The 23977-nt window shown below is 37.5% G+C and overlaps 3 protein-coding genes across 4 annotated transcripts in view; 1 reads left to right on the top strand and 2 right to left on the bottom strand.

The window, feature by feature from the left end:
• The window catches only part of LOC127510587 (tripartite motif-containing protein 16-like), a 295864-nt gene that overhangs the window by 257693 nt on the left and 14194 nt on the right, over positions 1-23977 (bottom strand). The gene's annotated exons all lie outside the window — the stretch shown is intronic.
• Positions 1499-4304, top strand: LOC127510694 (uncharacterized). Of its 2 annotated transcripts, XM_051890624.1 has the most exons (4): positions 1499-2787; positions 2888-2993; positions 3096-3491; positions 3776-4304. In XM_051890624.1, the coding sequence occupies exons 1-4, from the start codon at positions 2377-2379 to the stop codon at positions 3790-3792; spliced, it is 930 nt and encodes a 309-aa protein (XP_051746584.1). In that variant the 5' UTR covers positions 1499-2376; the 3' UTR covers positions 3793-4304. The 2 variants fall into 2 exon arrangements, with proteins under 2 accessions (XP_051746584.1, XP_051746585.1); XM_051890625.1 differs by having other exon boundaries at positions 1499-2993.
• LOC127510704 (cornifelin homolog B-like) lies at positions 17783-22178 on the bottom strand. Its single transcript, XM_051890642.1, has 4 exons — positions 21879-22178; positions 19917-20028; positions 19209-19363; positions 17783-19122 (listed from the first exon to the last, which is right to left on the bottom strand). Exons 2-4 carry the CDS (start codon positions 20008-20010, stop codon positions 19000-19002), a joined length of 372 nt encoding a protein of 123 aa, XP_051746602.1. The 5' UTR covers positions 20011-20028; positions 21879-22178; the 3' UTR covers positions 17783-18999.

Here is a 23977-nt window from a genome sequence, read left to right as displayed (position 1 = left end):
ACTGTAATATGAAATTACTCATATCGTGATTTAAGATATTGGTTATATCACTGTTGTTCAAGAAGTCCATTTTCATCTTTATCATACAATTTGAAGGTTTCTGCCAAATAAGTATTATATAATTGATATATACTTTGCATATGCACTGCATTTAACTACACTTAAAAACAAATGCCAAGTTTAAATCATAATTTAAAAGATTTTAAAAAAAGTTAGCACTGTATATGCTATTGGTACATAGTATTAGTGATATGATCTGCTGGAGAACTTGATGGATGTCTTACATTCTAGTTTGTCTCATGGATTTCCATCCTCCAATATGGAAAAGTAACACGATACAACTTTGAGAGACTCCACCTGAAAGAGCAGAGCAAATAACACTGAATATAAATGTAACACTCATAGGCATACATATATGCATAAATAAATAAATAATAGTAAGAGCCAGTAATAGCCATAATGCATTTTATACTTTATAGTCAAAGTTAATACTTTAGTCTGTGGCTAGTTACATTTTAATATATAGCTTTTAACAGTCCCACCAGGATTTTACAGGACTTTTTTTCTGTCCTCAAAATGACTAAATTCCTGCAGCTTTTCTCAATTTTTGCAGCATTTTTTGTTATTTTGCAGTGAAAACCCACAAATAATCATTATGTACTTGTGCAACTTAATGTAACGGTACATTTACTGCAAATATTTTTGTCAATAATTACTGAAATTAATTGCAGTCCTGGACTCTATGCTGCGCTGAAAGTACAGAACTGTGTTAGATATAGATGCTTGCACACTGTCACTGTTTATATATTGTACATTTAAAATGGAAAATATTGTTTTTAATGTTTAACAATTATATTATTGAAAAATAGCACTGTCAGTGATTGCATTTATTCTAAATAATAATAAAAAAAAGAATTAAAGTAATGTAGGCTTACACCACTATGTCCAACTCCGTTCAGCTCACCAACCGGATGCTGAACGCAGTTGGACATAGTGATGTTTTAGAGGTAAAAAAAAAAGATATAAATACTGTTTGGTTTCTCACACAAACCGATCATTTCGTGTCTTAGGACATCAATGTGTCGTCACGAGCCGCAGGGTTTAATTTGGATTTGTCTGTCGTGTTTATTTGACTCTTATAGATGGAGTTCCCATTTACACTTGTTATTTGACTGACAGACCGCAACGGTTTACAGTTAAAAATCATCATTTGTGTTCTACTGAAGAAACAAAGTCACCTACATCTTGGATGCACTGGGGGTAAGCAGATAAACATCACATTTTCATTTTTGGGTGAACTATCCCTTTAAGTTATGGGTCACACTTTCATTGTGATTAGGACCAATTAGTGACCAAGCAGTAGGCTACTTATATTATAAAAACATAAAATCGTATTGGTTTAAACCAAAATCCATGTGATGTCCATCCCAATGAAGGGATTAAATCTACTAGTCATATTACACTGGATTAGTATTCTATTATTTTTTTTATATAGTAGCTTAGATACTATCATTAAACTTTAATTTCATATTGTGCTTTTAACACACACATATAAACGAGGTGTTTGATCTCTCACGCGGTTTGTATGCGAACAGGTCGGAAAGACAACAGACAAGTGTGTTTTGAAACGTTTAGATCAGCGCAGCTCACCGAATTTGGTCAGGACCGGACCACTCAGATTCTTTGGAAATATCAGGCGTTATTCTTAATATTTGTATTATTTTATAGGGTATTAATTTACTTGTTATGTCATTATTTATGTATTTGACTGACTGATTTTATACAGACCGACTCGCGCTAAACGTTTTCTTTGTAATGATATACTATGGAAAAAAAGTTTAACGAGAAACTGTTAATTTTTCGCGTTCATCTTGCCTGTACAACTCAGCCTACCGAGGACAGCGGGAAACACGAGCAACGGGATATATCAGTCCGAATCAGAAATCGATGTAACGGAAAAAACAACGACGTCGTCGGTGAGTCGTCAACTAAATGATTTTTGGTCTCAACGTACGACAAAATAATACACTAGGCCGTGAAGAAACTTGTGAACGATGCTCTTTTAAAATGGCGGCCACGACGCCTTTTGATTGCTGTTGTTGTTCCAGCGATTATTCATTTACAAAGTACAAACTACATGTATTTTTATGAATGTGTAAACACAACAAGATATTAATTAGCATTATTAACCACAAGTAGCCTAATCTACATTATCATCTTGTGGGAATCATATAAACAAGTCATAGTAATTTTTAAATCAAAACAATAATCATATTACCATCGGAATGCACTCTGTTCGTGACGTCACAGCGCGGGAGGCTTTAAAGAGCTGCTCTCACTGACAAACTCACTTTTGACTCCTTGCCTTTAGTGTATATGCGATTTAGTGTCGATATACGATTATTTGCATCAGTCTACAGCTGTGATCAGTGTGCAATTTTGAATGCTAAGTGTACGATTACCTATCAGCATCTGATTGTGAATCTGCATTTTTTTATTCAGTGTACTATATCCATCTTGATCTGTGTATTAGTACAGTTGAATTGCACATCACAGCTTTCTGATCTGTGTACGGTTTCAGATCATAAAGTTTTACTTGGTTGTAGGATTTTGGATCAGCGTACCATTTCAGATCAGAAAATGTATAGCAATAAATTTCGCACGCTCAGGCCCCTGACGTGTGTCAGTCCTGCTCTGACTGCACCACCTCTGTGTGCCGCAGACAGGCCAAGACTGCGGCCACAACCACCGCCGAAAAGGAGCCCAGAAGGCATTGCGGCAATGAGGGTAAGATGCTTATCAATGTGTTTTTCAACCATCATTATTAATATTAAGCCTGTGTTCATTCGTTCAGCATAGTATTAAGGTGTTTTCTTATCATCAACAGGAGCTCACTCGCCAGAACAGTATTAGTGTCCGTGAAAAGGTCACGATGTCCAGCCGACCGCAGTCTGTCCAGCTTCCTCCTATCTTTGGCACTTCCTATGTTAGAGGTGAGCAATCTGAATTCAAAACACATCACATGCATTCCTTCATGAGAACCATATTAACATGAAATAAATGTGACGTGTTTTTTTTTTATTTTTTTTATGCAGGACTGTGTCCAAATCCACCCGCTCAGGAAAAGACGACGCCTTCAGTTCAATGCCATCAATCATTTGACAAGGCCAGACTGCAGAGAAACCTTGCAGAGAAGGTAACCGAGCAGCACATTGAGCATCAAGTAGCCAAAGGCCGCAGATACAACTTCATGGAGGCTCGGAGGACAGAAGTGCGTCTGCGTCATGAGCGTGAAAAGGTGGAAATGGAGGAAGCTCTCACTCTACAGAGAGCCAAGCTGGAACAAGAGGTCCATCATGCGCGTCAGAAACATGCCCAGTTTCTGGAAGATAAGAGGAGGAGGATCCAGGAGCAAGAGATGGTTTGCCGTTTCAACCAACACCACAACTCTCGAGCGAGGGCCGTACTCCGATACAACGATTGGAAACATGGTAAACAGCAATAGATGCATGAATGCTTTTAGTTGAACTCAGTGTAACCCTAACATTACAGAACAGGGATCTAAAAATACTCACCTAATAATACACAACCACCCACAAGTCAAGAGTAACTAGTATTAAAGCCTCAGTCTAACTTTACATAAATAATTCCACATTAACTGAGTCATCATTACTCTCATTAAAATGTTTTTAAAAGACATGTTTTAGCAGAAGAAAGAATATACATACACATTTATAAACACTGATACTTACAAGACTATTCATGTGTTCTACAGGAAATGGAGTCAAGTAAAATTGCTCAAGTACGCTCAAGTTGAAGGACCCCATCAAGCAGTTGGAAGTGGTGAATAATGAATGATAAGAGGGCTCCTCCCCATCATGGCGGACGGCCTCAGGCTCCTCCACTCGCTCACGGACGGCAGCCGCCCATCCACAACCCAGGCGGCTGGTAGCGAGTTCGTCCGTTCCCCTGGCAAGTTACTCCAGCCCTCGAGCGTCCATTGCGGCAGACTCTGCTCAGCCGCGCTCGCTGGCACAGCGGATTTCCCACAGTTGCGTTCCTCCTTTCTTCTGGGTTTCAGCCCCACTTTACCAATGTTTAAAGTTCACAGAAGAAGGAGGCGGGAAACCGGCGAACGTTCAATATAATGCTTTAATCATAAAATCCAGGCATGGTCCTTGCTCATAATATTGATCAAGACCGAGCATGACCTGATTGCCTTAAGCTTTTTAAAAGTGGTGGGGCTAGTAAACTAAACCAATGGCTTGGATTGAGAAGGGCATATACATATATATACAACTGTATCTAGCCATCCAAAATGTGTATAAAAATACATTTTTACATTTATTATTAAAACATAGTAATAATAAAATAAACACTTTTAAAAAGAAAAATTTGCATCATTTCTTTCATTAAGTATTTTAAAACTACACACAATTCATTCTTAAAATGTAACATTGTGTAAAGATATAACATTGAATTCATGACTGTACACATTTCTATCTAAAACATTAAATATTTGTCATAGTAAAAATATTAATTTTTAAGAATCATATAGGTGCATTTGCATCAATTAATAGGAACTAACTATGAAGATCTATTTTGTTGCAGAAATATTAAGCTACCCTATTTACCTAATCCATTTAAAACAAAACTAAATCATTAAATGTTACTTATAAAAGGTAATTTTGTGATTTTTATTCATTATGTAGTTTTAGATCAGAACAAAATATGTTAAACGATATTCATGTAGAACTCACAGAGCTGAAATTGATCGTTGTGTTGTCTTGATTCAAACTCGTTATGAAAAAAAAAAAAACAGCAAAATGTGACGCAGCATCCAAAGACTCATGCACACAATCGAAATTAATTGGCCAAATCCAAATGAAATTTCATTCAGGGTGGTTTAAACCAGAGTGCATGACAGGGTGGACATGGTTGGTACATGACGGAGAGGACATGTGCATAGTTTTTGCCACATTCTGGTAATGTTTTCACTAGGGCTGTCAATTTATTTAAATAGTGGGGAAAAAATAAAATGTTGAAATGAATAACACACTTAACGATCCCCGCACCAGCCCAGACCTGTACGCCATCTTACATCAATGCAGTCGCTTAGTGATAAACGTAATGCAAGGCAATGACTCACTGTGTGATGTAGCCTGTAAAAATGCATTGAGAATGCACCTAAAATTCAAGATATGTGGGCAAAACGCCCTGTATGGGTTTTTGTCTTATATTTACATCATATTATATAGTTAATAAGCAATCAAACGAGCAACAAGTTTTCCTGAATATTTAAGTTAATATAGTGTTACATTTTCAACACAATATTGTCTGCTTTTGCTCTATTTCGCCAACAAAAATAGTTCCAAACAAAGCAGAACTATTGTGCATCTCCGAGCAACACAGCGGGGTTTCATTATTGAATGAATCCGCGGTTTTTAACAAATCAAGTGAGCAGTTTAATTTTGATATTTAGAGTATCATTTACATATACGTGTACAATTGTCCTTTTGTTGTCTACTCTTTCATCTTCATATTTTATGAAAATAAGCAAATTATTCTAACAAATTAGCAAAAGCTGTGTTTTTATGAAGAAATGAGGCCAGTTTTGTTTGAAAGTTTGACCAGATAAATTTGTTGTTCGATGTTATTTAGAAAGGAAAGTGCAACCATTGCATATTTTATAGGGAAACAAATATTTTGCAGTAATTTCATTATTATCAAAAAACTTTTCCCATTAACTAAAATGTATTGTTGAGGAAGGGACTAAATATATTTCTGAAAAATATACATTTTATAATCATTATATGCACTGAAAATGTATTTACTCTAATTTGAATTTGTCCATGACAGGGTGGATATATTTTTGCTCGTATATTGTCTGCTTGCAGTTAATTTATTAAAAAGTGCTGGAGCTTGACCAACATGCATTTCTAAAGTCACCTTAATACAACAAATATGAAGTAAATAGAAAATCTTATCTTTTTGTGAATTGTGAATTCTCAAAGGCACTTTATGGTGGTGATTTTGACCTATATGCAGAAAATGTTTTATATAAAAGACTTCACTTAATGCAGTCAACAGTGACTGAATATCAATTAAATATCAAAATATACACTGACACCAAGTATGTAAAGTATCACACATGTATTATTTGAATTCAACTCACAGTGTACCTTTTCAATCACCCACATTTACAACATTTGATATATGAATGAACCAATTCAATTTCTAACGCATACAATGAAGAAATTACAAAAACACATCAAAATTCATAACCATACCTGCACAAATTGGAAACATGCAGTTATTAATTGTTATATTGTGAATTTTTTCCTGCTTCTGCTAAACATTCAAACATAGATGAAATTCACGCTTCACACAGGCCAACTTTCACGCTAACATACAACGTCACGCTGCATTCTCTCGGTTAAAATTCAACTTTTGCAGATAAAACAGCTTTAAACTTGGTTAAAACGTACAATGATGGGCGTTGACATGTTACGCAAAAATGTCAGATTGGAGCCTGGGCATGCACAGAAGGAACCGCCAGTGGATCCCGGAGGCGGTATCAAACTTCCACCCAGACGACTGCGTCATCATTGATGCATTTTTAATAGATTATATAAATTATACACAATTTAAAATTCTACCTATAAAATAATAGGCTATTCTGTTTCTAGAGCAATAATATTTTTGAAACAGCAAATTCAGTAGATAAACTCAATATAATTTGCCACTAGAAACAACTCTAAAATGTCAGAAACAGTCCTGCCATTTTAAATAAAGTTAAACTAACGTTACAGGAGATCGATTGCTGTAGACAGTGCTCTATAATTAGAGTAGGCTATCATTAGTTTTGTCCTGCTAATTATTACTTTATACCCATAAAAATAATTAGTAACTGCCAGATAACGATCCCCTGCTTTTTCCCGACATGGCTAACGTCAGGAGTGTTATCTTAGCTAATGACATTTATTAATTAGCTTATAAAGCCCACATTTAACGTTACTGAAAAAAGCTCAGTGATCAGTTAGTACAGTTTACTGCCGAATAACACAGAAATCGAAAATTAATAGTTAGTTATATATCTTTAATCTCCCCTCGAAGCTCCGACAGTCCTCAGAGAAGCTGTCAATCACAACTGTCAATCACAACGACACGCCCCGTTTCTATAGCATCAAATTGCTAGCTAAAATCAAGCTTATCACAAAAACGAACAATTGAACATATATCAGCGTGATAACAACTACCTTAAATGACCAAAACCATCTTTCAGAAAATTTTATTTGAAGTGTAATTCATTTTTTTATTTAGACTGGCGGGTTTAACACTTTTGGTCTGCAGAACGGGCAATGGTAGTTAGAGCAACAGCTCTGGCATCTCTGAAGGGCAATCTGCCTATGCCACAACACTGTTCTGTGCATCTGTGGACAACGTTAAATGTTTTTTAAATGTTATTTCTTGCTAAGTTAGCAATGACTAACCTGGCTAGTGGGTAGCGTGTTAGCTAGCTAACTAGATAGCTACCTGCCTGACAACACATTAGCTTCCCTAGCTATAAACATCTGAACATACCAGCGGTATTTCCCAATGCTAATTAGTTTAGCTAGCTAAATTAGACAGGCCACCACTGCAGAGTTATACACGTGCAAGCTAACTGTTATCTGGTTAGCGCTATTAAACGACCTACCGGTAATGGATAGCTGACTAGCTAAACATGTCTTGGTGTTATCAAAAAGTATGGATGCTGTCAAAACTTTAACATATATTTAACTGTGATCATTACTTAGAGGCATACACTAAATTATAAATATCTACATTTGATCGATAATCTCAACTACATTATTAATCAAATGTAGACTTATATTAAGAGCAAACGTTGCAACTATGCTGGTGGTTCAAACTATATAAAGTGGGAAGAGTTGCATCTGGATCCAACATCGCACCCTAGATCTCGTGTTCTGCACTGGGGACCATCTCAAAAAATCCTCAATTACAATTATTTTATAGCTCCCAATTGTGTTCGGAGCCTGCATGATCCCAAATTGTGAATTTGAAACATGTTTGATATTTACGGCTCTTGATCAGGCTGCCTCTGACGTAATACCTGCAATAGCCAATGAGAGCGAGCAAGCTTCACCTACCGGGTGTTCCGTGCTTTTATAGCTTAAATTTAGCAGCCACAAACATGCCACGAAAAATAGAGTATTGAGAAATAAGATCGCCATATTCTTTTTTCTTTTTTTTTCTTCCCGTAAAACAAACCTCATGCCAGGAAAACCAGCTGACCATGCCAATCGTCCTCCATTTGTTTTTCTTCTCAAGTCATGTTTGATATCGCAAATCCTGTGAGATCTCGTCTCGCTGTGGAAATGTTACTACAATCAAAGACTATAGAATAACACAAGACATGTCACTCGTACTGTTTTGAATGGGAGAAAGTGTAACGCGCAATATGGCGGAATAAGTCCCGCCTTCTAAATAAGAGCCAATCGCCGACTGGTAAAGTCATCGTGTCACTGCAGCGGCCGTTAGAAGCTCCGGTTTCTATAGAAACAGTCAGACGCTTAAAAATACATTTTTTTTGTCATGATTCGAGCATTTGGAAAAAAATGTATGAGACAGATGTTGTCAGATTTCATTGGTGATTTCAAATATGAAATTTAATCAGCTTTGGAGAATTTGATGTTTCCCCATTCAAAGAGATAGGAGTTGCACTTGCATGCCCAAGAGGCGTTTCAAAGATGGCTGCTGAGTGAAATGACTTGTCTTAAAGGGACTTTGCTACAATCGACAGGTGTGTGGTCTCGCTGTCCGGACAAATCTTATAGTGTGTGCATTTGGATTATATTGCTAAAAACTGCTCGGTTCAAAAATTTGCTCAATGTGAATTTTTTTGTATAGTTACAAAAAGATCATTGTCCTTACGGGTGTGGAACGGCACAAGGGTGAGTAATTAATGACAGAATTTTCATTTTTGGGTGAATTAACCCTTTAATAATGAGCATAATTACATTTACAATTAAGACACAACATTGCCAACGAAAACACTTCCATGTGAAGCCAAAGCAGAATTGCCTTTGAGCAACACAAAATGAACAAATACCTGAATAAATCAGTGTGGTTGAACAGTCACTTGTTTTGTTTCTAAATAAATCAGTGTGGTTTAATTAATAAATTAAGTAAGACAGCATTGTGGACTGATGTCAGACATGAAATGCTGTGTATTGCATGTATCGTGGCTCCTTACGTGCACTTCAGTGGCATGAATTCTCTTTCATAGAGAACAGAGTACAGAGAATAAGAAAGAAATCTAGGAGTATATTTAATTGCCAATTTTTAATTTATTTTTTATTTTATTGTCTCAATCAAGTTTAATTTTTGGCCCATCGTTGTAAAAAGTTCGGGCACCTCTGGCATAGAGAATAAGAAGCAGGATGAGGCTGAGGGCCGTGATTGATAATGAGCGCCACCTGCGCGCCGCACCGTTCGTTGGTGCCGAAGGCCAGGAGGAAGGAAGAACGCACTGTCAAAGAGTCCTCGCCGCTGTGGGGAATCCGCGGTGCCATCGAGCATGGCTGAGCAGAGTCTGCCGCCATGGACGCTTGAGGCGGCGGGCTGAAGTGAGTTGCCAGGGGGACGGACGAACTCGCTGCCGGCCGCCTGGGTTTTGGAGGGGTGACTGCTGTCCATAAGGGAGCGGAGGAGTCCCCACCGTTTGAAGCTGGAGCCTGCTGCCGTCCACCATAATGGGGAGAAGCAGGGAACGGGGGACCAAACACAGAGGAGCCGTCGCCATCCACCAGGCAGGCGGAGGAGTGTCGAGCCATCCACCAAAAGCTATCCAGCACCGCCTCCAGGCGTGTTTTGTGTTTGTTTATTTATTAAAGTATTGTTGAACGTTCACCGGTTCCGACCTCCTTCTTCCCTGATCTACGAACACAGATGTTAAAAGGGGTTCAGGTCTTCAGGGAGTGACAGTCTCAGAGACAGTGGATGTCTGAGAAGCAACAGCTGTATCAAATCCAGTGGCAATTGAGAGACAGTGGCAGTCTGAGAGACAGTGACAGTCTCCAATGCAGTGACAATCTCTGATGCGGTGACGGTGTCCGATGCTGTGTCAGTCTCAGAGGAAATGGAAGTTAAAAGGCATTTTGAGAGGTGGTGTTGTCTCCAAGACAGTGTCAGTCTGAGAGACAGTCTCAGTCTAAGAGGGAGTGTCAGTCTCTGAGACAGTGTCAGTCTGAGAAGCATTGTCAGTCTCAGAGGCAGTGTCAGACTCTGAGACAATCTCAGTCTGAAAGACAGTGTCAGTCTGAGAGGCAGTGCGAGTTTCTCAGGCAGTGTGAGTCTCTGTGGCAGTGTGAGTCTCAGAGCCAGTGTCAGTTTCAGAGGCAGTGTCATTTTAGAGGCAGTGTCAATTTCAGAGGCAATGATGGTCTCAGATGCCATGTCCGTCTCAGAGGCAGTAGCAGTCTGAGACGCCGTGTCAATCACAGAGGCAGTGGCAGTCTGAGAGGCAGTGTTGGTCTCAGATGCCGTGTCCGTCTCAGAGGCAGTTTCAGAGGCAGTAGCAGTCTGAGACGCCATGTCAATCACAGAGGCGGTGTTGGTCTCAGAGGCAGTAGCAGTCTGAGACGCCGTGTCAATCACAGAGGCAGTGTTGGTTTCAGATGCCGTGTCCGTCTCAGAGGCAGTTTCAGAGGCAGTAGCAGTCTGAGACGCCGTGTCAATCACAGAAGCAGTAGCAGTCTGAGACGCCATGTCAATCACAGAGGCAGTGTTGGTCTCAGATGCCGTGTCCGTCTCAGAGGCAGTTTCAGAGGCAGTAGCAGTCTGAGACGCCATGTCAATCACAGAGGCAGTCTGAGAGGCAGTGTTGGTCTCAGATGCCGTGTCAATCTCAGGAGCAGTGCCATTCAGAGAGGCAGTGCGAGTCTCAGAGGCGGTGGGAGTCTCAAACACTGGCAAGAGAAAGCAAAAATTATATTTGTATCAGTATTGTGGTTACTAGGATTAAAGAGGTTCATATTTGGTTGATTGCTCTGTTGGGAAAAACAGTAATTCAGTTTATCTTTAAATGTCAAGCTCGCCCTTTCATCATTAAATCAAACCAGAAATTAGTGTTGGGTTCGAGTCCACCTTAGTCGAGTTTGAGTCTTTACCCAATCGAGTTCGAGTCAAAGACGGCTAAGTAAATACTACTGTATGTCATTAAATCAATATCTTAGACTTGTTTTAACCTTAAAAACTTGGAAAAGCAATGTCAATTTAAATGTAACAAAAGTTCTACTGCATCTTGTTATTTTTATTTTTGATTTCACATCATCTCATAGTATCCTGCTGAACAATCTTAAAGTCATCATGTAATGGAAATTATGGCTGACTTGACCTCTGTATTGCGACAAATTCAGCTTTCTGTCAGGGTAAAAATGCATCCGTGACAAGTGCAAGTCCATTAAAAGTTGGACTCAAGTCTGCACTTGAGTCAGAGTACCCCAACTCAAGCAGAAATTGACGTATTTCACGATACCTTTCAAAGCTGGGCTTGTCCTGAACAGAGCATCTTCCTCCTTATCAAGAATGACTTCAAGGCCTAGAGCAGCAAATAAAATAAAAAAATACAAAATATTTAAATTGTGCACTCATCAAAACATATTTAATGGAGATAATTAACTGCCTAAATAATGAATATATGCTCAGATGATACAATAACAATGCACTTACCTCGATGTTTTGTTGAATGCCACTCCTTCATTTTTTTCCCGATCATTTTGTCTTGTTTGGTGCTCTCCAATTGCTTTGTATTAGGTGGATGTTTGTTCACCCTGTTAAAGAAGTGTCGATACAGCATCAAACAATCGCGAATCAGCATGGTTTGATGTTTCTTGACAACCAGCTGAATCGTCTAGACAACTAGTCTTGTATACAATCTTGCAGATTGAATATATCGGACTATGGAATCGAGCAGAAAATGCAATCAAGCAGAGTGAAACTTGCAGACTGAATATTGTTGTCAAGTAGAATGAATTTTGCAATCAAGCAGACGTCAGACTACTGTATTCAACTGATTCAGAACTGAGTTATGCAGACAGACAGGACTGAGAATAATATAGATTCTGAACATGCTAATTTAATCGCACTGTGATGTCACTGTGGGCGTCCCATGAAGCTGTGCTGCAGCTGATGTTCTTCAGACTCAGAGTCAAAGAAAAGACCTCTAGACCTGTATTTCTCTAATATTTTAGCTGATCTCCTTTATCAACTGCCTTCTCTTATTGCCAGTCTGATCTGCTAATAAAACAGTATTCAAACTAATACACCAGTCATATCTATATCCATTAAAATAACATGTCTGGGCATGTTCTTTAGAACAACTGTGTGTGTGTTTATGTGTGTGTGTGTATTCCGGGGGTATGACCGATTGTTTTCCATATTAATTTTCGTTGAATCAAGTATCGTTGAAAAGGGGGTTTGGCTGGACCTCAGTGATTAACTTCTCCGCAATGTCGTCTGCCATTTTAATGTGCGAGCCCTTACTTATATTATAACGGATTCTGATCAGGTTTTCACAACAAAACCCGCCCAATTGCTCCTCAAAAGTAGCCCAAAACTAGCCCAATCACATTTCAGGGGGGTCCCACGGTAAAAATCGCGTTCCGGGGGGTAAAATTAGGTTTTTTTGGCAGGGCTCCCCTGGTAAAATTCGTATTCCAGGGACTAAATATTGCGTTATTTTGGGTCAATTCAACCCGCGGACATGAAAAACAATTTGCAGCAACAGTGTAAAAGTAGCCCACTTCTTGGCAACACTGATTCTGATTGGCTGAGATTTTTTAATATTGTTCAGCAGCAGGAAAAAATCGTTCTGAAAGTGATCCCAACGATATCGTTTCTCTATATCGTTAGTGGTGTGGACAGTCCTATTCTTTTATATTTAGAATGATTTTCAGAACTATATCTTTATCGTTATGTTTATAGTTATTGTTCTTGGTGTGAACGGGCCTTAAGCCACACCTCTATTTTTCTAATTACATCAAATGAACTAATTGGACATTGAGTTGGCGTGGAAATATGTTCCCTTATAAAAGGACAGCTGTGACTGGGACACATAAGAGCAAGCACCACGGCGGAAAGGGGCAGCACTGTGCGGTCGTAACTGAAACTGGCCAACGAGAGAACGAGTAAGAGGGTCATGTCTGCGTCTAGCAGTGAGTGTGTTGCATGTAGTGAGACGGCCTATGGCCATGTGAGTGCACAGCGTCCCGCAGATGAATAAAGGCAGATGAGCTGGCGGTTCGCGGAATCCTATGAAATAGCAGCGTGTGAGACGGGTCTTTGACGGGCTGGACGTCCACTGGAGTGCTGCAGAGACGAGAGCGAATGGTGACGTGGTTCTTTGGCCAGTGACTACTTGGGACTGGATAGCAGAGTTGCTATCCGGTCACGCTGTGAGTACGAATATCTTGACCTAACGGTGTGCCTATTAAAGGGTTAGTTCACCCAAAAATGAAAATTCTGTCATTAATCACTCACTCTCATGCCGTTCCACACCCGTAAGACCTTTGTTAATCTTCAGAACACAAATTAAGATATTTTTGTTGAAATCCGATGGCTCCGTGAGGCCTACATAGGGAGCAATGACATTTCCTCTCTCAAGATCCATTAATGTACTAAAAACAAATTTAAATCAGTTCATGTGAGTACAGTGGCTCAATATTAATATTATAAAGCGACGAGAATATTTTTGGTGCACCAGAAAAACAAAAAAACGACTTATTTAGTGATGGCCGATTTCAAAACACTGTTTCAGCGTATCGAATCATGATTCGGATTGCGTGTCAAACTGCCAAACTGCTGAAATCACGTGACTTTGGCGCTCCGAGTCACTGATTCGACACGCTGATTCATAACGCTCCGAAGCTTCATGAAGCAGTGTTTTGAAATCGGCCGACACTGTATAAGTTGTTATTTTGTTTTTTTTGGCGCACCAAAAATATTCTCGTCGCTTTATAAACCACTGTACTCACATGAACTGATTTAAATATGTTTTTAGTACCTTTATGGATCTTGAGAGAGGAAATGTCATTGCTCCCTATGTAGGCCTCACGGAGCCGTCGGATTTCAACAAAAATATCTTAATTTGTGTTCTGAAGATCAACGCAGGTCTTACGGGTGTGGAATGGCACGAGCGTGAGTAATAAATGATAGAATTTTTATTTTTGGGTGAACTAACCCTTTATATTCAGCCAGTTGCCTTAAAGACAGAAACAAGTTTTCATGGGATTATTTTTATTTAATGAGTAACTTTTGGATCGGCTGATTTCTTTTAAAGATTTGTTAGTTTTTACTTAATAAATTAGGATGTTTTCCTGTCAAACAGTTAAGACACTTAAAGCACTCTCACCTTTGATTTTCAGCTGATCCATCATGTAGCTGAAGGCGGCCTGCTGCCTTTCATTCAGCTTCTCGTGGGCATCTGGACTTATGGGACAAAACAGCTCCATTATCTTGTCCAGGTATTCAGATCGTGTCTGTTTTTAGGCTCCGTTTATGGCTTTCATTTTTTGAACAACAAAAACGTGTAATGTCGTGACTCTGGATCTGGAGACGCCTCCCCTAATTTTATTGTTCATTTCTATTTTTCCCCTAGACTATGACTTTTTGAACATAACACTATGAAGCCACAGGCCTTTCTAAAATATATAATAATTTCTGTCATTGTCTATTCTGAGAGACATAATTTCTGTTGACTAAACTCCAAAGAAATTTGTTAATGTCTCTGCTTTTTCTGTTATTTTATTGTTCATGTTGTATCTTCTGGTTGTGTTGATAAGATCCAGCAGAGGTTGTTTGAAGCACAAGAAGTCACCATTCACAGTATGGTTGTAACATGTATCTGGGTGCGGTTCAGCAGAGTGGCGTTCCACACATGCTTTTTGTCTCTCTAAAGAGAAGGGATCTTCTCCAAACACTGAATGTCTGGTTAGTGAATAGCGTATTTCTGCCTCATAAATGTCAGGCTCGTTGACATGCGGCTCCTCCTAGAATCCCTTCGGGCATCCACTCTCTGCCAAAACATTAGGAATACCTTTGCCTAGAGCGCTGGTTCTCAAACCTTTAAGTCAGTAACTCCCTAAACTAACATTGACAAGAACTTGTGGCCTCCCTTTTCCATTGTTTTTCTATGTAAACACACTAGACCAGGGGTGTCCAAACTTGGTCCTGGAGGGCCACTGTACTGCAGACTTTAGCTCCAACTTGCCTCAACACACCTGACAGGAAGTTTCTAGTATGCCTATTAAGACCCTGATTAGCTGGTTCAGGTGTGTTTAATTGGGGTTGGAGCTAAACTCTGCAGGACAGTGGCCCTCCAGAAGCAGGATTGGACACCCCTGCGGTAGACTGACGTGCACTGAACTTTTTCTTAAAACAATTCCTGAGCGATGTGTCTTACGTTTTTAGATGCAGACGCATTCTGTGTGAACGAGCCCTAAATGTTACATTCGCTTCCACTATATTTACTGTATATAAAATTAATTTAGGCTTACCTTTCAGTGGGATGGGTCCGCTTGTTTTTCGGAGCACAAAAGCTTAATCTGTGGCCTGATGGTGGATACGGTTACTCGCAGATCACCCTAAACATCAAGACGTGATCGGTATTATTTTCATGTATGTAACAGCTGATTAAATATCTGATGAATGCCAGCAACTGAGAAGAATTGACCCTTCGCCAGGAGTTTGATTGACAAGCGATCTAACCAATCATAACGCCGAATCCGCCATTTTGTCCAACAAAGCAGTCAGGAGTTAGAAGATTAACCTTGGTGGACTTGAACTTAAAAAAAGGTGTGTATTTACATCTTTCCGCGTTTGAAACAACATTCCTTCTCATGTTTATTCGATGCTATAAATTAACTAGTAGGAAGAGATGATCAGTTCACGAGCCGCTTGAGCTGAGGCGCTACAGCGATCTGTCACGACACATTAAAGAGCCACAAAACGGTTTTAACACATATTTCTTTCCATTTAACCAATCAATTGACTCTTAACATCTTTTTCAATATGTTAAACATAGCAAGCTATCGTATCATTCGACAATGGAACAGTCATAAGCTCACTTGCCATTTTCTCACCATGCATTGCCCCAACACACAGTCAAGGTTTAAATTGATTTATTGAATTATTTGAAGGTCAATTCATTTAAATTGACCTTCAAATAATTATACAATTAATATTTCCTGTTTAATTTTATGACAAAACAAGCTAAAATGAACTTTTCTTTAAACATATGATGTTTGGTATTGGTAGTTCAGAAGTGATACTTGTTTCATCCAACACTACATAAATGGTTGCTTAATTATCAAAACAATTTGAATTCTTGTTAGCAGGTCCTCAACCCAAGCACAAGCGCCACACTTCACCACAATGGTAACCCCTAAAACCACTAACATAACAGAAACTTTTAAATATCAATATAATAGAACATTAAACATTAAAAAGTCTCTCTATTTTCTCATCTTGCTTAAAAATGCATACAAAAACACTTTATTTCAACATTTACTCTCCCAATTCAGCCCCTTTGCAAAGCATGATGGGAAGAGAAAGTCCTGTTTGATTGGGTTACTTGATTTAAACATGTTATTTCAAAATGAAAACATCAAGTTAAGTCAAAGAGTAACCGTTTTAAATCAATTTAACATGAAGCCATCACAACTGTACCAGAAATCTAATAAAATGGTGTTAAATCAAAATAAATTGTTTAAATGAAGTGAACAGCATCAAAAAATCCTTTTTTTGAGTGTGAACCCCTAACATAATAAACTCCGCCAAAAAAAGAAATAAAGTTGCTGCTTTTTTAACCTTTGTGGTTTGTATACTATGATATCCCATTGTCTGAGATGGTTCTCTGCTCCCAGCCAATCACCAAATGTCAGGATGTGACCACCCCAAATGGTGCAGTGTGGATATTTGTTCTTCTGTGCCCTTTGGAGTGGTGTGGTTATTCTAAAAACTCTGGAATTCACATTTTAGTGCAGGAGACTTGAATTGTTTAACACATTTTATAGTAATATTCACAAAGCAGCTGTACAAAATTGAATTGGATAGTTCATCCAAAAATCAATTACTCAATTGTGTCTTTTCAAAGCCTTAAGACTTTCGTTCATCCTCAAAGTAAGATATTTGGAATGAAATCTGAGAGATTTTGGTCCCTCCATTGCAAGTCTGATGATTTAAAATGTTCATAAAGAGATTGTAAAATAAATCCATATAAATCAAGCAGTCAGGTGGTACAAATAGGAGTTCTCAGAAATTTCCAAGCATACAAGTTGTAATTACGAACTTTACGAGGACGTGAACACTTTTTACAAGTTGAAATCTCGTAATTACAACGTGTGAACGCACCTTTACATTTACTATATTTGAGTGCTCTATGTACGTTCGCAGATCCAAATTTATATGTGAATATAAGCCTAAATTCCATCTGTTCATTATATAAAGCAATCCTTTTTTTGTCTTCTCAATTAATTTTACAATCTCTTTATGAATGTTTTGAACTATCAGCATTTTGAGTGAATAGATTTTCAATGGAGGAACAGAAATCTCTCACATTTCATTTGTGTTTCGAAGATGAATGAAAGTCTTAAGGGGTTTGGAACGACATGAGAGTGAGTAAATGATGACAGATTTTTCATTTTTGGGTGAACTGTCCCTCTAAGTAAAGTTTCATAGAAAGTTTTATTAATGGATACTAAAATATAGACATACCAGATGACCATCAAACTGCTTTTATTTAGGCAATAAACTAATAGATATCACCATACTTTCACCAGCTGATTAATCACAGTACATTAAAACAATAGTTTTGTATTACAAGTTTTCTGATTTTTTTTTCTTTAAATACGCAAATGAGGCATTATCTAATTAAATATGCATTCATTTACATACAATTCTAAACAGAATTTTGAATTCTAAAGCCAGGTTTCATTTTCTTGACACATTAGAAGTTAAAGTTTTTTACAGAGTGATTTCTCTTTTCATCAGTTCATAAATCAGAAAATGTCAACAGCCAGAAAAATAATTAAACCATAAAAATAAAAACATTTTTAGGAATAAAATGTTATATAAATCATATGAATGTTATATGAAAAAAAGACCTTCTGAATATAAAAAGGAACAAAACTGCTGAAGTGGAGATTTCTGACTATATGAGAATAAAATCATTTAGAGAAAACAGCCTTTAAAGCCTTTATTGTAAATGAAATTTACAGATGCAAATTGATAAAATGCCATAAAATAAACACTTAAATGTGTATTTTGCATATTTTCTTTCCACTAGTCTGAAAGAAGACTTAAAATAGGACAAAATCTAAAAATTGACCTAAAAAGTATGGTTTTGCCTTAACTGTCATGTGTTAATGGAACAAGTACAATGATGCAGATCTAATGTCACTGAGGCCCCGTTTACACTAGTACGTTTTCGTTTTAAAACGAAAACGATCCTCGTCTGCACTAGAGTTTCAGAAACGACCAAAAACGCATGTCACATGACTGTTCATGCACGTACAAGTGTAAACAGTTGCCTCTTGCGCGTGTAGGTAGCTGCAGTGTTAAAAAAAAACACAATTTAACTGTACAATGACTGCTGAAAATGACAACAAAGCCAGCAAAGATTGCAGTTCAGTCTCCATGTTATTGTTTACACGGTCATCAAGGACACGCAGAGCGAATGTGGGCAGCCACGCCATCGTTTTCATCGTTTTGGTCCGTTTATACTGAAACCCAACCCCAGCGTTTTCAAACTAAAACAGGGTCTGCAGTGTTTTCGAGGTTTGAAAACGCCGGCGTAGTGTAAACGACAGACGTAACCGTAGCAAAACTTAAATGAAAACGCACTAGTGTAAACAGAGCCTGAGAAGAATGAGGGTCATTTCATTTGTTACTAGTACAAAATACTGAGAATAATGAGGAAGTTGTTGGTTAGGGCCTTCATTTTGCTCGATTGTTGACGAGTGTGACATTTTGCTCACGGACATTCATTTCTCGAGACATCTGACACCAGACGCAGACACCACAGAAAGTGGAGTAAGCACAGTCATTACAGATAGTACCCTAGAGAGAGAGAGAGAGAGAAACATGATAAGTTATCCAGCTTGAAGAGAGCTGGCTTTTAAACACAGAGTCCTGTTTATCCAAACCTGGATTCCATAGCGTCTGCGCACAGATACCCGCATGGCCATTGTTATTGGAGGAATGCATCCAAATCCATCGAGCAGAGGCAGACACAGACACTCGCCATGCTTGCGAGCCGTCGAACAGGCAAAACAGGGAAAGCACCAAAATGAGAAACAACCTAGTTAGGGATGAGAATGAATCAAGATGTGAAAGAGTTGTACTCTGGAAACACTTGATTCTGAACGATCAACTGCTGCATTCATCAACACCACTTTCATTGTCTGTTGTTACACTTGATTTCTGCTGCCTTCACGTGTTATCGGAATTATCGCATCGGAAAAACCGTTTAAAGTCGCCATGGAATCAAAATTGACAATTCTTTCTTTTCTTTTTAAATAATTGTAATATTTATTACAAATGATTCATTCGTGGGTATCACGTCCTGCCCTACAGTTCTTCTTGTTCGAGAAGATATCGTGCCCAAAACAATGACAGGCTTGATTATTGTACAGTCAACCAGTAATTATACCTAAATAAACCGATTACACATTATCCCTTACTTAAATGATTCTGGCACTCCTCCGGGGAGCCCTTTATACACACATTTCAGTCATGTTCAATGATTATGTCACAGCTAGATTTAGCAATACTATTGAATAGTTACAAAAGTGACACTTCACCCACATAGACACACCAAAATCAACAAAACAGAGAGAGAAAGAGAGACTCACACTCAGGTACGTTCTGGCAGAAGTCACAGATTCCAGAGCTCCACTGGTTGGAGGTGTGTGCCATGACAAAGGGCCTGGGCTGTTGAGAAGTCATCCTGTTTATTGCGAAATCCTTGGACAGAAACAAGAACACACAGGCATATAAGTGCATACACTGCAAAAGATTTTCTACCTCAGTATTTTTGTCTTGTTTTCCACGTTGAAACATACCTAAATCAAGATAAATTTATTGAAGTACTCAAAATATGAGTCTTGTTTTCTGAAAAATTGATTAACATTAAGAGACTTTATGTTTAAAACAAGAAAAAATGTCTGCCAATGGGGTAAGAAAAAACAAACTCATTTTAAAGGGAAAAGAAGAGTTTTCTTACCCCATTGGTAGATATTTTTCCTCATTATTTTTCACTTTACATTTTAAATGTAAAGTCACTTAATCGTAAAAAACATTTTCACAAAATAAGGCGATTTAAGAATGTTGAGATATGAAAAAAAAAAAAAAAAGAAATCTAACTAATTAGTCATAGCTGATTAATTTTTATTTTGTGTAAGCATATAAACTGCAGTAAATGTGAAAACAGTCAAAGATCATTAATAAAGATTATTTCATGCTGGCCCAGTCAGACCTGTACACCTGTAAATGTGCCAAGAGTTTTTTTTTTTTTTTTGGCAATGATGCCATAGTAGAACCATTTTTGGTTCCCCAAAGAGCCTTTCAGTGAACAGGGTTTCTTTTTTTTCCCAGTAAGACAATTTTTAGTCTGAAGAACATAAATTAAAGGACCTTTTTCCACTATACAGAACCTTTTGCTCAATGGATGTTAAAGTTTCTTTATGGAAACAGATAAAGTACCTTTATTTTTAGGAGTGAGAGGTTTATTCCCTGTCTATTTGTCATTAGCATAAGCATAAAAATGCTCATTGTTGGAAAACAATGTCATATGGTCATTTGTTTATCATTTTCAAACCATTGTTTTGTTCCAGTGTTGTTTTAAAGACTATCATATTCTTGAAATTTTGACAAAAACTAAGCTAGATATTCAAATCAGTGCATAGTAACTGATTACATCTGGATTGCGTAATCAGATTCCAAAAATTATACTTATAAATAGATTATATTACGTTTTGAAATACTCATATTCAGATTATAGTTACATTTTTATTGATTACATAAGTACTATATATATGCACAGAATGGCAATAAATTATTAATTATTTTCTTGATTCTCACTAATCCTTATTTTCTATCTTTCAAATCGCCCTTTCGATAACATTTCTTATGTATGTTCAGAAAGTCAAAAGGCCACACGGCATATAAAATATTTCATCTTTTTTGTGTTTTATTTAGATTTTTTTTTTTTTTTTAATTTACATTTCTATGGTTTAATTAATTATTTCCTATTTATCAACTTACAAACTGCAGTTCCTTCACGAAACCCTGACGCGATGTAACGTTTCATTTTGTTGATGACAAATTTTCAACATAATTTTATATCACTATACTACTAGATTATCTAATGTATGTGATAAACTAGTTTATTAGAATTAAAAGTAACATCAAAAGTAATCCAAAAGTAGTAGTAGATTATTTTACCTAAAATGTGTCATGTAATGGATTACGTTACTAACTACAATTTTCAATGTGTAATCTGCTCAGTAATCGACTACAATTTGTAAGTAATTTATCCAGCACAATGACAGCAATGTTCTATATATTACACAAAATCGAATGTTTATGTTTAAAAAACATAATCAACAAGTGTAAGACATAGACGTAAAGTGGCCCTGGACCATCAGGTCATCCTTACTGTTGAGCCCTGAATTTTTTTTTTTTTTTTATCGTATCTGAAAAATAAATCTTATTTTTGTCTTTTTCTAACACTGCCCAGCCAGAATACATTTACTCTCAACCTGTGTCTGAAAAACATCATACTTAAATTGAATAATCTCAAAAACTGCTCTTACCTGAGTGCGAGACTAGAGACGACTGACTTGTTCATTCACACTCGAAGAGGCAAAAGGATGGAGATCAAATGTCAAGACTTTCTCACAAAAAGATACGAGTAGGTGTGCATCTCAATTAAAGTACTTCCTTGAAGTCACTGGTCAGGTTAGTGATGTGTCACTGCTGATAACGCCCATGACCCTCCACCTGAAAATCCATCATCATGCTGTTTTTAATAGGGGCATAGTTTCACTGGAGAATGAAGACTCTATTGTTTATCTGACAGCGTATGTTATGCCTGAAAGTATGACTGAGTAAACATTTTTGGTTGGCTGAAATTAGCTATATAATAAAAGCCAAAACAAGCTTTTTGCTTCAAGGAAATGTGTGAATAGATAAGTAAAAAAAAAAATTTTCTACTTAATTCAACTAGACGGACCAGTTATCAACACCTACACATCACTTTTCCATTGTGAACTGAAGATTTATCTATTGCAAAATAACAGAGAAACAATTTAATGATATTTAACTGTAATCTCTTTTTACAATGTGTTTCAGCAATTAAAGCTTTTAAATAAAGGCTATCAAGCAATTAGTTGTACTTTTTTTCTGGTTTTTGGGTACAAACACTGCCTGACTATTTTTCACCAAAACATGTCAGCCATAATACAATTCTGCTTAACAAAATGTTCACATTGTCAACGTGTTAAAGTGGTTTTCCCATATGGTATAAATTTCTAATTTTAGTCACGGTAATGTAGGAAATGAGGCACAAAGAGCATGTATCTTCAGCAGGATTCTTGATCGAGAATGTGGCTCTGCAGTCATCAAGGGCTGTATTACAGAAACATCCTAACTTAGAATCTTATCTTATATCTGATTAGTATCACCATTGCAATTTAACTTAAGAATTTGAACTTTTTACAATCTTAAATTGAGGATTAAGATTAGAAGTTTCTGTATTACAGCCTGTGCAAGTCTAACAAACTACTCTATAGTTTAATTTACATTTTAAGGGGAAGTGCTTAGAGGTGGAGACAAAGCAGTCGGGTCACAAACTTAAAGTATGGAAATTATGGTTATAAGAACCTGCCCAGACTCTGGAGTATCTTCAGCCTCAATCCACTTCATTATCATAGAGATAAAGCATTGATCATGAACAATAGCCACCAATTTAAAGAATGGTACAGGGCACTAGATGTTAGCCTCAGTAACCATATTTGCATATTTGACTTGCAATGAAGAGAACAGGTTTGCCAGAAACCTCTTGACTATTAAATAAAATATGCATGTTAACAATGCATTTTTTCTGTAAAGTGTTTGTTCACCCAAAAATGAAAATGTCATTTATTACTCACCCTCATGCCGTTCCATACCCGTAAGACCTTTGTTAATCTTCGGAACGCAAATTAAGATATTTTTGTTGAAATCCGATGGCTCAGTGACGCCTACTTAGCCAGCAATGACACTTTCTCTCTCAAGATCCATTAATGTACTAAAAACATCTTTAAATCAGTTCATGTGAGTACAGTGGTTCAATATTAATATTATAAAGTGACGAGAATATTTTTGGTGCAACCAAAAAAACGAAATAACTAGTGATGGCCGATTTCAAAACATGGCTTTATGAAGCTTCGGAGCGTTATGAATCTTTTGTGTCGAATCAGCGGTTCGGAGCGCCAAAGTCACGTGATTTCAGCAGTTTGGCGGTTTGACACGCGATCCGAATCATGATTCGACACGCTGATTCATAACGCTCCGAATCTTCCTGAAGCAGAGTTTTGAAATCGGCCATCACTAAATAAGTCATTATTTAGTTTTTTTTGGCGCACCAAAAATATTCACGTCGCTTTATAATATTGAACCACTGTACTCACATGAACTGATTTAAATATGTTTTTAGTACATTAATGGATCTTGAGAGAGGAAATGTCATTGCTGGCTATGCAGGCCTCACGGAGCCATCCGATTTCAACAAAAATATCTTAATTTGTGTTCTGAAGATGAACGAAGGTCTTATGGGTGTGGAACGACATGAGGTGAGTAAATAATGACAGAATTTTCATTTTTGGGTGAACTACCACTTTAAGGGCAATATTGCTGAGATGAACTTGAAATT

This window comes from Ctenopharyngodon idella, chromosome 4, assembly GCF_019924925.1.
Source record: "Ctenopharyngodon idella isolate HZGC_01 chromosome 4, HZGC01, whole genome shotgun sequence".
In the NCBI taxonomy this organism is placed as follows: domain Eukaryota; kingdom Metazoa; phylum Chordata; class Actinopteri; order Cypriniformes; family Xenocyprididae; genus Ctenopharyngodon; species Ctenopharyngodon idella.
This window is presented reverse-complemented; position numbering and strand designations above follow the sequence as displayed.

What these genes read in the sequence shown, in the direction of transcription:
- LOC127510694 (XM_051890624.1), top strand. Translation starts at nt 2,377, where the DNA reads ATGCGATTTAGTGTCGATATACGATTATTTGCATCAGTCTACAGCTGT. An exon ending in AAGGCATTGCGGCAATGAGG is followed by an intron (nt 2,788 to 2,887) that starts GTAAGATGCTTA and finishes TATCATCAACAG; the next exon opens with GAGCTCACTCGCCAGAACAG. An exon ending in TGGCACTTCCTATGTTAGAG is followed by an intron (nt 2,994 to 3,095) that starts GTGAGCAATCTG and finishes TTTTTTATGCAG; the next exon opens with GACTGTGTCCAAATCCACCC.
- LOC127510704 (XM_051890642.1), bottom strand. Translation starts at nt 20,010, where the DNA reads ATGACTTCTCAACAGCCCAGGCCCTTTGTCATGGCACACACCTCCAAC. An exon ending in CTGCCAGAACGTACCTGAGT is followed by an intron (nt 19,364 to 19,916) that starts GTGAGTCTCTCT and finishes ATCCCTAACTAG; the next exon opens with GTTGTTTCTCATTTTGGTGC. An exon ending in GCAGACGCTATGGAATCCAG is followed by an intron (nt 19,123 to 19,208) that starts GTTTGGATAAAC and finishes CTCTCTCTCTAG; the next exon opens with GGTACTATCTGTAATGACTG.